Source organism: Euprymna scolopes, chromosome 23 (genome assembly GCF_053919585.1).
Source record: "Euprymna scolopes isolate OS-2025 chromosome 23, ASM5391958v1, whole genome shotgun sequence".
NCBI classification, from domain to species: domain Eukaryota; kingdom Metazoa; phylum Mollusca; class Cephalopoda; order Sepiida; family Sepiolidae; genus Euprymna; species Euprymna scolopes.
In genome coordinates, this window is record NC_136504.1 from 90780978 (window position 1) to 90796671 (window position 15694).

General features: G+C 34.9%; 1 protein-coding gene across 1 annotated transcript in view; it reads right to left on the reverse strand.

The window, feature by feature from the left end:
• The window catches only part of LOC145246050 (atrial natriuretic peptide receptor 1-like), a 1007513-nt gene that overhangs the window by 40367 nt on the left and 951452 nt on the right, over positions 1-15694 (reverse strand). The window contains exon 13 of the mRNA XM_080107893.1: positions 1387-1552. Coding sequence (XP_079964019.1) covers positions 1387-1552 — 166 coding nt within the window. The remainder of the gene's footprint in view (positions 1-1386; positions 1553-15694) is intronic.

A 15694-nucleotide genomic window follows, 5' to 3' on the forward strand; every position in this document is an offset into this window, starting at 1 on the left:
ATATATAGGTATATATATATATATATATAGGATATATTATATATATATATAGTATATATATATATATATATATATATATAGGTTATATATATATATATATATATAGGTATATATATATATATATATAGGTATATATATATATATATATCTATATATAGGTATATATATATATATATATATCTATATATAGGTATATATATATATATATATATCTATATATAGGTATATATATATATATATATATCTATATATAGGTATATATATATATATATATATATATATATATATATATCTATATATAAGTTACTTACACCTTAAAGTATCCTTTACCTTTAAAAGGCCACCATCTCACATGTATGGAGTACTGTTGTCATATATACTACTAGTCCAACCTGATCCTGATAGGTTCTGAACCGTCATCTAAGCTTCAACCTCTGTCTCCTCGAATAAATGTTTTATCCCTCTACATGTTTTACAAGTATTTTAATTGTTTAGGCTCTGAAAAACTACAGGCCCATGTACCTCCTCGACGTAAATACCAATGACAAACCTGACAAGCAGCAAAGTCCCGCCCTTACACAGTAGAGATCTCTAGCTTCTAACAGCCTTCTACTACAATAGTTTCTTCCCAAGAACTACCCGACTTTGGGTTCTTGCATCCCCAACTATACTGACATGCAGAAGTTCAAGTGTAGTGTAAATAGACGTCTTGCTGCTCAACTCCCTATATAATATCCCTGCAACTTATTTCTCTGATAGAAACCTCCTACATTAAAGTGGCACGATGTCTTGTTTGGGGTGAAAATGTTAAAAGAACAATTTTAAGAATTTGTGAAAATGTGAAAACAGATCTAAGATAGCTATTAGACAAGTTTAAAACTATAAATACCTAAACTAGGTTTTCATGAAGGCACATATATAAACCACTAATTCAGAGAATCGTCCAACATTTCAATATCTTCCGAATATATTAGATAATGAAACGAAAGAAGCGGCAATAAAAAAATATAATAGTGCTCGATAGCGAAAAAGGATATGTAACGTCAGATTTACATGCTGGTGTTATCATAATTGATGTAGAAAATAAAAATGACAAAGCTTAGCCGACCAATGAAAATCTGTCCAGCTTCTCTACCACCACTGCATCAAAGTGTCAGTCCAAATGTAGGATATCTTTATGCGCCGACATGCATAACACTGACACCAAACACAATCGATAAAACTGGCAAACATTGCGTAACTCTGTAATCTTTATTGTTTTTCTTTTATGGACAAACAGGAAAAAAACTTAAACACGCCGGAACAAAACGTGCGAGAGAAAATATAAAGAAGATAAACATTAATCAATAAAACGAAAAGTAAAAAAAGAAAAAAGAAACGACTTACGATTGTAATAAGCAAACGTATTCTCATCATCCATTTCAGAACTTTCTCGAAGTGAATGCAGACCAAAGTCGGTGATCTTCAGAACGAAGCGACTGTCCACAACACAGTTCGAACTTTTCAAATTTCCATGACTGCGGACCTCACTGCTGTGCAAATATGTAACCCCCTGAAAATATATGAAAATTAAAAAACAAGTGATAGTATTAATTCAAACATATTAGTGGCATGGCATGGCCACAGGGTCGACAACCAACCAACCAAACAAACAAACAAAAAAGACCTGAGCAAACTTCATCACAAAGCAGAGCAAAACTAAAGCTGGCCTGATATCCAAATGTAGGCAAATTTCGTCATATTTTATTGGTTTGAAAATATAGGATTTTTCTTCACTAATTGTCATGAAATTTTAACCATAGAATAGTATTAGAATCCTGCAAATTTTGATGTAGTTTTGCCCAACAAAACCATAGATATGAGCATTTCAATATTCAATTGGCTACCAGTACATATATATATATATATATATATATATATAAGGACAGAGAGAGAGAGAGAGAGAGAGAGAGAGAGAGAAAAGATAGATAGATAGATAGATTCCCTTTTTTTGGCAATTTTATAAGTTCCAAATCTCACCGAGTATTGATCAGAATTTAAAAAATTGGAAAGGTAATGACTGAATTAATATTCCAACACTAATATATATATATATATCCACACGAGAAAAATATAGACGGATAAAAGAAAAATTCTGAACAAAATAGTTTTACACTAATATACCCTTATGAAGACGTGGTTTCAAACACTTAACTATTCTAGTTTGAGTATTTTGAAAATTCAATAACTTCTTTCTTTTTGCATATGTAAAAATAATAAAACTTTTATGGATAGGTTGGTTGGTTGGTTGGTTTTGTTTTACGGCATATCAACCCTTTTCAGGTTATTTAATGCCGAATCCAAAGATTTTGAAGGAAAATTTTTTAATAGAATATATTTGTTTTCAAGTCGGTTTCTATTGAGCCCATAGATAGGAACCTAAAAGGTACTACTACTCTGGATCAGAGTGGACCTGGGAGCATAGCTAGGAGTAAGTAAAGAATGGATCAGAAGGATATAGTATGTGTGTAGAACGGATTATATATGGCATAATCTTCTTGCCACACCGGTTTTTATCAGATTGCTAAAGTTAAGCAACGTCGATCCTAGTTAGTATCAGATGGGTGACTATTTGGGATTTCTAAACGCTGTATGTGTTCTCTGTTTATCTCGGCAATGCAATGGAAAAATTCGGACTTTCCGAAGAAGAAAAATACTTTGCAAGCAAAACAAACATTATTTGAATTTTACTATAGTAGAAACAGATTAAAAATATACTGATTTTAAACGAGAGCGTACAGATTTAATCCTCATGTCACTCGAATTCGGTATTAGTCCAAGAAACTATAAACAGTAAGTTTAAATGATCGTTAATTAAAATGGCGCCAAATATATTAACTACTTTGCACGAGTATTTGTCAAAATGTTCAAGTGGGTGTAGCTCGCAGTCGATCATAAAATAAATTAATGCATTAATAATTTAGTGTACTGTTTGCAACTGTTCCAACGTAACAAAACGAACTTTTTTTCATCAATGTGTGATTATTATGTGTGATTATACTAAAATATAGAGTAACTATTTTACACTGAAATCAAATCAGCTGACTAAACAGCAGCAAGTGATAGCCATTCAAAGTGACCAAAGATACATATAAAGACGCAAAAATCAGCAGACAAAGTTTTGGCCTCTACATGTTGAAATGCACATATTTTGTTCAATTAAAAAAAGAAGACTCATCAATAACGAATCTTATATGGCACTAGCAAGCCTCACGGCATTGCCCGGTGGTAAAATAAATATGTTTAACTATAATATTTTATTCATTAATGCAGATTTCGTATTAATTATTATAGAGCCAACTCTCTATAATATATATTAAGTTCAAGTAATGTGTTCAAGATGGTGGCATTCAAGTCATACTTATTATTTCAATTTGAAATAACTACTGCATATTGGATATAATGTAATAATATTATATACAATATGCAGTAGTTATTTAAAATTGAAATAATAGATATGATTTGAATGCCATCATCTTGAATCAGAAAAAAAAACATTTAACTTTGCAGCAGTATTTGCTATCATATGACCTAAGGACAGATGGGAATCAAAACATCAAAAATTAATTGAGTTTGCCACATAAATGTTTATTTGTGTATGCATAGAGGATACACATAAGTTGACTTACATCTACAAAGTTCCAATTTTTCAATTTTGACTCTTTAGCAACTATTAACAGAGTCGTTTGGTAGAGACTATTCCACACACAAGGCCACTTATATAATATATATATATATATATATATATATATATATATATATATATATATAGACTAGCACATCGCCCGGTATTGTTGTAAAATACGCTTACATATGATATTTTGATTAATGCAGATTTCGTATTTATTATTATATTATATTGAACTGGATATATAGTAATGATTTAAAAAGTTAAGCAAAAAAAAAAAAAAAAGACTCGTGCACAACCACCAAGAATCGAATTCAAAACATTCAGTTTACGTTATTTTTTCTTTTGACGTCAATAACTGCACTATGAAGACATGTTTGCTGCAAAGCTAAAAATTAAATCATGAACAAATACGTCACACATGCATATTCATAATACCGGTTTTCGACCTTCACCTGGCAAATTTAATATTTTTTTTTTAATTTTCACACTTTGCACTGATTTTACCAGGGTAAACCCTAAATATAAAGTTTCGCATGAGTTCGAAGACCTTTCAGGTCTGTAGACCAAATACAATAGAAGGCAAATGTTTACAACAAAAATATGTACATATACATAAATATATATAGAAAGAGGTTTGTCTTAACTATAACCTTTTTTTATAAGCAAGTATAAATCATGTAGAATATCTGGATAATACGCGGATTATTCTGTGTAGCTTAATTGCCATATATATTTTTATAACTTACTACCTAGATCTAACTATGTATTGAGCACTGTTGAAGTAAATACTTAAAGATTACGCATAAAATTAGACTTTCTTATATTAAGGACAAGTAACGTGATTAACTGAAGTAGTCATACATACATATATGCAGAAAAAGGTTTGTGTTTACCATACGTTTTTAACGCAAACATTATGCAAGTATAAATCATGTAGAATAGCTGCATGAATACATTACATCATCATTCCCTACGAAAATAAAAAAAAAAAACTAACAGGGAATTAATTGAAATAAGTGTTTAAAAGAATATGCAAATTAGCTAAATCTTTTGCAGATAAATGCAATTCAACGACCCGGGTATAACAAATTTTTAATTTCTTTTTAAATAAATAGAAAAAAAAACAGGTGTTATTATAAATATCAATACACAAAAAATCCCATGTTTATACGCATTATTGGTGCATTTGGGAGAAATTAAAAAATGCCACAAGTGAATAAAAAAGTGTTGGTCCACGCAGGCATTGCATGACGTCACAAATCAATTACAACTGACTGTTTGCAGACATCAAAAGAATGCTTCAGTGAAATACATTTAGCTTCAACGAAGAAATGATATTGGAAACTTAGATGTATTTTCAGGCCAAAGCCAAATTCTTCTACAAAACAGACTCATGGTTTGAGCACTGTAAGCGACGGGCGGGTATGGATTTAATGCACACTTGAGGAGAAATATTTACAGCAATGATTCGTGATCCGATGGTTAGAGCAGCCGACTGTCAACTCGACGATTGTATGTCCGATCGACGGTGTTGGAATTTTTTTTTGTAGCAATAATGGCGCATTCCCCCTGTTTACATTTATTATTTTTTATCTGGTTCTTATATCTGATTTTCTGTATTTCGTATCCTTTATGATTTTTAGTTTCGTATATTTTGGGTTTGTACAAAACTCTCCTTAAATTTGAGAAAAGGAAAATGCTAGCTCTGTAATGACGCCACGAGCCCAGCGCGAGATTCTTTCTCTTTTGAAATTCCGAGGACGTGGAGATTGGATGTCTGGTTCATTGCCCGGCGCTGAAAATGGAATTTTGATGAGCCTCCTTCCAAGAAGAAAACCCGGCAAGAAATTAATACCCGTTTACGTGACAAGGAATTTTGGAATCTCCTATCCGGACAAGCGACGAGGTCTTGTTTCTGAAATTTCTGTGTGTCTACGGTTTGCACGCAAGCATGGAGGGAGAGGAAATTCTAAAAGGACTTTAAACAAAAAAAAAAAAAAAAAAAAGAAAAAGGCACGTGCCTGACTGGCTTTCAATTTGTGAGTACGCTCCTTAAATTTGTTTCATATGCGAGTGTGATTAGGAGATAATATTTGAATATTATTACTGAATTCATTAATGGATACACACATCTTTATAAGAACCAGTGTTATTTTTTTCACAATATATTACCTTGGCGTTTCATAAGTTTAATGCCCACAAAGGGAAAAATTTGCAACTTATTATTGTAAATAAAATTTCTTCTTCGTTTCAAAGCAAGACCTTTATATTTTATTCTTTACCCTCCCCTCTTTTGTTTCATGCTGTTTTTTTTTTATCAGGTTAGTTACTTTAGCGTCGAGTTTATCGGGAAGAAAGATACAATTCCGACAAAGAAAGACAAAGGGAAAGGTGTATGTCTAGCTGCACTAATTAGTTGTGATACAACGAAACAGTACTGTATGTGGATGACGAACCCAGTTATGAACGACAACCTGTTCGTCTAAGGGATGTAACTCTACTTTTACTAATAATATTCGAGTAAGAAAAAATATTAAAAAAATCAATAAAATTATCCATTATATTTACCTTTTATCACATTAAATAAAATATATACTTTCATTGTTTTTTTCTTTTTTTAAATTTTTACTAACATTTATTCTCATGTTCTTACCTCCCTTAGATGATTAATCTGTCTTAATGATTACAGAGTAGAGAAACGAAACGAAATTGCTTCAGCTAATTCATTAAAAATTTCTTTGATTTCAGTTTAGTTTAAATCCCATCAGAAATTTTGTTTAAATCGCATTAAAATCAGAAAAAAGGCAATTACGCAAAATAGAAAAAATAAAAAAAAATAAAAAAAAAATAAAACGAAACAATAAATATGACAATTTTCGACACAATGTAAAGTTTTTGTCTTCTAAAATATATTATTAGTTAACACAAGACATACAAGAAGCGCTTGTGTCAACGGATCATCAACTCATAATCAGCATAAACATAGCAGAAATAAGCATATTTTGCAAGATGTAATTTAGGACACTGAAACATCAGAACAATGAAAGAAGGTTACATAAAAAAAAGTTCCGGAAATTGCTGAAGCAATTTACGAAAAGGAAATAAGTTAGCGAAGTTAATCAACGAACTAAAAAATATAACCATGTTAAGTAGCAAAATAAACTTATTAATTAACGTATTACACAAAACAAAAATAAACAACCTGTTACAATGAAACTATGTTAATTAACAACACAAATTAAATAAACTTGTTAATTAATCAAGAAGTTGTTGTCCAATTAACCAAATAAAAATGCTTCCTTTACTCAAGAGACCCCCCCCCCCCCAAAAAAATACGAACACTTTATCTTGTGCAGAATCTTTGAACGTTGTTATTTTTTCCTACTTTAATCATAGACAGAAATGACTGATTACCTAAAATAAAGAAAAACAAATTACATTTACGGTTTTAATGCTTCAAAATCTAATTAAAAAAAGTTTTCTGTTTTCGTTGTTTTGTGTACGTTATGCGCCCCAAATTATACCTTGCAAAATGAAACTACAGTAAAAATCGAAAAAAAAAAAAAAAGTAATAATTAAATTAAACTTTAATCATTGACGGCTTAAATACTTCAAAATCTCCTTCAAAAAAGATTTGACGAAAAAATAAAGAAAAATAAATTTCTTTTTTGTGTTTAATCATTTCTTTTTTCTTATATTTAACATTCTTTAATTGTTCTACTGATTATTTAAGCGTCCCACATTATATCTTGCAAAATATGTTTATGCTGGTGGTTATCTCCCTTAGATTGGATGATCCGTTGACATATGCGTCTATATATATATATATATATATATATATATATATATATATATATATATATATATATATAGAAATGATATTATATATAGAAATGATATTATATATGACCAGGAATCAGATTTGATGAATTTCAAAACAAATCAGTACGGAAGGGACATAATCAAACAGACTTATCGTAAGAGTTACTTCCCTTCCACTGTGAACACCGCAATCTGTCACTACATTTTTTTTTTTTTTTTTTTAATAAGCTTTCGCTGTAAATCTGCCCCGTCTAATTCTAACTGCATACCATTTATTTATCTGAGCTGTCATTCGATGCAAACATTGATACTTTACAGTTTTTTTGTAATAATATTTCACGACATCAGCCAGCGTAGTTTACTCCCTTATAGAAAAGAAAGAAAATTTTTTAAAAATAGTAAAAAATGTAACAGAGTTGAGGATCACTTTCTTCTATAAACTTAATGGAAAATGAGCACTCACTTCTTGGTCACATAGTGGTCCACGAGACATGTAATCGTTAACATTTTTTTACAAGTTTGGTGGTGTGGGGGGGATGAAGGAAGGAAGGAAGGAAGGAATGAACGAATGAACGAACGAATAGGGTGGGGGGTCATAAGTTCTAAACATTTTAAAATCTGTCAAAACCATAATTACACACGCACCACTGTTCTGTACATTTTCTATAATAATTAATAACAACGGATTATTTTCCTCGCGTCACATTTGAATAAGGCGCACTTCGCCACTTAAAATACAAAGCTTTAACTAAGGGCATTATTTTCACACAAGACTTTCATCTTCTGACCTGATTATTTTCCTCTAACATGATCTTTTAATCTTGATAACTCTTACCAATCGGACCTTTGCTTGTTCGTCTTGTTATTTCTGGTGAAAAATAAATGCGGTCCATTATATACGAGAAGGAGGTGTCATTTTGTTTTATTTCTTTTTTTTTTATTATTTTGTTTGGGTCAGAGAAATTTAATTTCATTTAAACTTCTTTTCCCCGACAAATTACATATCTTGTGGCCAAGAAAAGTGAGTTAATTTTACGTTAGGTTTACATTACATGTTGACCGCTATGTGACTAAGAAGTGGGTGTTTACTTTAACTTAAATTTATATAGAAAATTGATCTCCTGCCCTAATATGTTCAAATTTAATTTTTTTTGTAATTGCTTCTTTCGTATTATCTTTAAGGGTTGTTAAAACTCATTAGCTTCCAAGAAGTAAATTTTAATTTCTTTTTTTAGTAGGTAGACATTGGGTTATTTCATAAAAACTACTTAGTAATTATTTGGATGATACAAGAATTGAGCTTTCCTTTTTTTTGTTTTGTTTATTGCTAGGGGCTACCTTTTTTTATATACAATACTTTATTAAAATATGAAAGAATGAGAGAGTCCCTAAAACAATGTGGCATGTGACTAAAAAGGAATGGGGGGATGGGGGGTCAGGGGGTCATCCACTTTGTCTATTCCCTAAGCTAGTTTTTCACTTACCATAACGCCTCATTTACTGTGGACCTAAGCTATTGAAATTCCATGCATGAATGAATGTTTTGCAAAAGTTTATTTACAAAAACATAATAAACATTTTTTTTTATTTACAAACAGAAAAAATATAAAGTACTTTTTATTTTTTTTTGTCTTGCCAAAATTAAAATAGTTAATAAAAACTATTTTAAGGACAATTCTTATGATTTGCGCGAACCTTTTCTAGTCTCACACAAACACATGCGTTCACATTTCAAGCTATATTCCTTGTCATATACATACGCGCACACAAACATATGCGCCCACGTTCACACACGTACATATATTCACGTTCGTGTACATACACTCACATTCATGTGTATACTCACACATGCGCTAACGTACCCACATACACGCACACACGGACAACGTCACTTCCCCTTTCAAAGGAAATCCACACATGCACAAAAGACACACCGGAAACACCTATAATAGGAAGAGATAAGCTGTTTCCAGCCTTTTCAGACCAGCCTCCTAGCTGGACGGTCTACAGACTGACAGTGTGCCTTTTCGGCAGGAACGTGCACACGCGTACCTCACACCACTTGCTACTATGTGGGACAAAAAGCAAACAGACAGTACGTACACTTTATACGCTTACTATCTCCATAACCTGGATTGACTTTCTCACTCTATTTCCCCTTCGGTTTTGGTCCATCAACACAGACATGTGCACGACTCTCTACTGAGCTTAACCATCTTTTTCTACAGGCCGGCTTGCCACTTCGCTTTTCTCTATTGCATTCCCCTTTCCTTCCACGCGCATAGTCGTCAACGGCCGAATGAACATGTATACACCCAAGACTTTTTTTTCTCAACAGAAAATAAACGACACGTTTATTTTATTCCAACATTTGAGTTTTTTGTTTCCTTCATTCAATTCGTTTCATTGTTTTTTCTTGTAGCGAGTTAGGGTATTTATATCCTGGTCTGCAACAGATTTAAAAAAAATTATTTATTATTCATTTTACGTCTGCCGACAAAAGGAAATTGGACCTGTAAATTCATCCTTGTCCGTTCATCTGTTCGTCTGTCCACACTTATCTGCATACATATCACACTTATCTGGACCATGCAGTAGTCTCTGGTGGGGCCTCTCGATGCGATACTAGTGGGTAATTGTTACCGCTTTACCTTTTCGTGTGCTACAAAAAAAAAAAAAATTCCTGTCTTTTTCTCTCTTACTTTCTCTCTCTGTACTGCTCTAACCAAGTATGCCGACCTATTCCACAAATCCCAAAACCTCATCATGAAATATCTCCAGAATAAAAACTCAATTAAACCTAGAACCCCATCTTCCAACGTAGACCCCTACTACCAGGTCTCCTTTTCCAACATCAGGGGTCTACGTTCCAACCTTCCAGAGGTTGAAACCCAATTACAGGAGACGAAACCGGACATATTATTTCTAAGTGAAACTGGAATAGGGCCGACAACTTCCCTAGATGACTTCATAATTAACGGATACTCTAATTTAACATCTAAATCTGACCCCCAAGATCGCCATGGGCATGGAATATGTGCCTACATTAAAGATGGCTTCCCGTGTGGCAGGGATATCTCTAGAGAAGATCCTAATTTACCCTTTATGTGCTTCAGGATTGCACTTGCTAAGACCACTGCATTTATATTTACCCTCTATAGGCCCCACAACAGCGGAGTTACTAACTTTAAGAGCATATCTGAGAAAATAGACCACATACTGTCTTCACATCCCTCGGCTAACATCCACATCTGTGGTGACTTCAACGTCCATAACATGGAACGGCTGACCCATTCAAATAAGACAGATGATGAGGGGAGATTTTGTCATGATTGTGCAATTGCTTATGACCTCACTCAGATTGTTCGCGAACCCACCCGTGTGCCCGATACACCCGGTCAATATGCAAGCCTCTTAGACCTTTTTCTCTCAACTTCCCCTGAGCTATGTTCATGTTCTGTTCATTCTCCTCTAGGATCCTCCTTCCACTCCATCGTATCAGTTAAGATAAAAACGAAATGTAAGAAGCCCCCAGACGTACCCCTCCACCGTACTGTATACTGATACTCTATGGATGACTGGGATAGCTTCCGTACATTCATATCTGATTTACCTCTGAACTCCATGTTTAAAAAGGAAGTGCCCTCTATAGTATCAGATCTGACCGAATGGTTAATTGTAGGCATAGACCAATTCATACCATCTAAAAAATTCCAACAAAAACCTAACAGCCAGCCATGGTTCTCCCCAGAATGTGCTGCTGCTATCGCACACAGAAATCACTTTTTCCATAGCTACCAACGTAATAGATGCACTGAGACTAAAGCTGCTTTCAGGACTGCCAGCAACCACTGTAAAAGAGTAATAAAAAATGCAATAAAGCTATATGCCCAGTCTGTTAAATCCAAGGTAGCTGATCAGCGGCTTGGATCCTACCAGTTTTGGCAAATAACAAATAGGATCCTGAACAGAAGTGTGCGTTCTATCCCAACCATTATCAATGGACTAGAGGTCATCTCGTTAACGTCAGACAAGGCCAAACTATTTGCAAAGAACTTTGCAGCTAATTCTACCCTATGCGACGAAGGCCATCAACTGCCCATATTTCCTCCTATAACACAAAAAAGCTAGGTAACATACAAATATCCATGCATGAGGTCGCCAAGCTAATCAAGAACCTAGATTCCAGTAAAGCAACAGGCCCTGATGGCATCCCAATTATAGTGTTAAAAAAGCTTCAACCAGAACTTGCTCCCATACTTACGAAACTATTTAAGCGCTGCCTTAAGGAGAAGTGCTTTCCAACTCCCTGGACGACCTCATCAGTTTGCCCTGTATTGAAGAATTCAGGTGAAAAGTCATCTCCCTCTCAGTACAGACCTATAAGTCTCCTGTGTGTTATGAGTAAGTAGCTGGAATCCATATTAAATAGAGAAATAGTCAACCACCTCAGCAGGAATAACCTTCTTAGTGACACACAATATGGTTTCCACTCTGCAAGGTCTACCGCAGATGTGCTGACGGTTATATCCCACAGGATTAGTGAATCTCTTGACAAAGGCTTCCTTTCGAGGGCAATTGCTCTTGACATATCAAAGGCCTTCGACAAGGTATGGCATAAGGGTCTACTTCACAAGACTTCCAGCTACAGTATAACTGGAAATGTTTTCTCAATCATTAAATCATTTCTCTCTGATAGGCTCATAAGAGTAGTGGTAGATGGACAAAAATCGGAGGCCTGCAATATAAATGCTGGAGTCCCTCAGGGGTCAATCCTGGGCCCAACTCTCTTCCTGATCTACATCAATGACCTCCCTAAACACATACTTAAATCATTCGTTGATATCTATGCTGATGACACGACCATCTACGGCAACACATCAAAGGCTGTAAATGACAAAGTTCTCTCTGATTCTCTCTCCTCTGATCTCGAGCGCATGGTTCAGTGGGGGAAGATGTGGCTGGTTACCTTTAATGCATCCAAAACCAAACTCCTATCCTTACATCATCAACGCTCTGATCCCCAGCTGGCATCAATTGTGATGGATGGCTCTCGTCTGTGTGAGGCCCCATATTTTGAAAAGCTTCTGGGTTTGACCTTTACTCCTGATCTGAAATGGAACACATACATCGTCTGTTGCCAAGGTCGCTGGAAAGATGGTGGGATCCTTCTACCGCTCCAGAAGATATCTCACTACTGATGCAATTCTCTATCTATATAAAAGCCAATGTTGCCGTATCTGGGCAGGAGCTGCTAAAAACACCCTATCCTGCCTTGAGAGAGTACAAAATAGACTTCATGGCTTAATGGGGGATGCCCTTTTCTCAACCCTGCAACCTCTCTCTCACAGAAGAGACGTTGCGAGCCTATCCTTGTTTTATCGTTATTTCCATGGCAGGTGCTCGTCTGAACTCCAATCTCTGGTCCCCCCTCGCCAATCTTTCACGAAAAACACCCATCTAGCTGAATCAACTGTCAAAATTTCCCCCACTCTTTATCTGTGCCTAAATCAAAACGCGGATTCCATGAACACATCTTCTTTCTTAGAACTGCAAGCATGTGGAACTCTGCTCCGTCTGCCTGCTTCCCACTGGACTACAACTTGGATGTCTTCAAGTCCAACGTTAACAAATTCCTAATGAACCGCCCCCTTAAGTAAACACTTCATCAAATCTCCACACTAACGTAATGTACTTGCAATAACCCTTATCCCTGAGTGGCTTCCGGGCCTTGATAAGTGGTGATCACTGTGTAAAAAAAAAAAAATCTTAATAACTACGCTTGGAACTTTTGGAAATTTTGCACAAACATTAAACATATGTGTAAAAAGTGACAGAACCGATTATCCAGGGAAACTCCAATTGTCCCTCCTAGGGTGCCTCTCGGGTTAAAATGGCTAAAATTTACACTTTTGTGCTTATTAAAAAAAAAAATTCGTCATTGGATTTTTATAAATCTGTCTGAAAAATTTGAACTAACTGCTTTCTATATAATTTTGTTTGTCTATACTTTGCGATAACTCTTGGGCATGCACCAGGGCCTCTTTGCAGGCTAATTAAAACACTCCATTTTTGGGACTATTTTACTATATTTGTTCAAAGATTTCTGTGTATATTTATTTACCAGTTTTGACTTCCAATTTCAATATTTTAAGGCCTTGTGGACTTTTGGGACTAAAGGGGGGGGAGAAGCAAATGATGGACTTAGTCATTTCTTTTTTGTATGGTGCAGAACTCAAATTTACATATGTTAAGGCCTAAAACTGCACCGTTTGTTCATTTTGACCAGGATTTGATGTCCCCTGACGACTTTTTGGGGCTAAGTGAGGGGGGGCACATGCTGAACTTGTTTATGCCTCCTTCACTGTACACTCACGAAGGACCATGCACTTGTTTTCACTCATTACACGAGAGTTCAGCAGTGAGATGTTTGTTCGCATTACATTTAAACTGCATATCAGGGAAGCAGGAAACAGGGAGGGAATTACAAAATCCAGCAGTCTGAATAAAAAAAAACGATTAGAGTAAAAGACTTTCTGGAATCCAGAGACCTCAGCAGTGAAGGGTGAGATTTTGCTACTTGTCACGTTAGTTGGGAGTACGTACAGCAAGGGGGCACAAGTGCTGTGTGATTATCAGAACACTATTAAAGTACTTGTAAAACAGCCACACGGATGCGAATTGCAGCTGGAGTTGGTCGATAGTGCAAGACCTATTAGATTTTTTCTAAAAAAGAGTCTCAAATCTAATAGGTTCTGCACTATCAGCCAACTCCAGAAACTGTCTAAGAATGAAAGACTAATAGCAGATGCCGCTCGGATGTGACAACAGTACTTCTTGCATGGACGAATTTTGACTTTGTAAAGATATAGGATGCTCTCTGGTGTAAGCAGTTATCTATAAATCTAACATGTCTGTTAAAATGTATGTCTGCATAGAACTTTCGACAGAGGAGACGGATTTTCATGAGATCGATATCATTGTGAAGGCCGACTCCTCGGACGACAAATATCGAAAAATTGGCTAAAAGCATTGATTCCTTCACCTTTAGCTTGGCACTTTTCTTTAGGGAGGGGTCGCTTTTTTCGCTGATATTTTCGAAAGCCATCCTCTCTGTTCGTTTGTCCAGGCTTAATTTAAACCTACATCACTTCCGGTCTGGCGCTGGGCACAACAGCAAATACATCACTTTTTTTACACGTTCTTTTCCTCCTTTGCAGGACGGGTTAGGGTTAGCCTGTTTGCTTACTACCACTTTTGTTTTCTTTGCTCAACACACACCATCAAACACCTGGGCAACGCTGGCCACCCAGACTAGTTAAGAAATATAAAGGGCAAAAATCTGTGTGTGTGTGTGTGTGTGTGTGTGTGTTAGTATGTCCGCTAAAAACTTTTGACAAACGTGTCAGAATGTAACGAAACTGGTATCGTTTTAAACCTCGAACTTTCAGATGACAAATATCGGAAAATTGGCCCAAAACATTAATTCCTTCACCCTTAAATTTAAATTGAATTCACCTGAAACAAGGCATATAGCTACTGAGACGTGAAGGACTACTGTGAAGAAGGGGTCATATCTACAGGAACATGATAAGTGAAGCGATATGTTTGTGCACATTACATTTAAATTTTTATATGTTTATATTTTTATATATATATATATATATATATATATATATATATATATATATAGTCAGGGAGCAGATAAGTACATCCCAAGTCTAGCAGTTTGAGGAAAGAAGGTAGAAAATGTAGAAAATGAGGAAGAAAGCTAGAAAAAGCTATAAAATTTAGAAAACCCTCATGCATCTCAATATGAGTTTACCATTTGCAATTGTGTTCATTAAATACGGAAATGACCCGGAAAACTAATTGAACTTGTAATCTTCATCTTAAGGATTTTTCATTTATAATCTTAATAGTAATTTTTATGTTCTAGAATTCTTGAGGATGGAGAATTGTGATGGTTTGGACTACTGTTCTTATTTTCACTGTTATTTTCACAATGTTTCGGCCGATGTAACCTCCAATATTCTTCAGTGGTATAGTGAATTTTCATCATAAAGATGAATCCACTATTTCTTAACAGTCAAATCTTAAAAAAGAAAGAGCTGAACGCCCGTTTTATGTTCTTGAGTGCTGCGAATTTCTGCCTTAGAAGGTACCTGTAGGAGTGAACCAAAGTGACTTCAGACCACATAC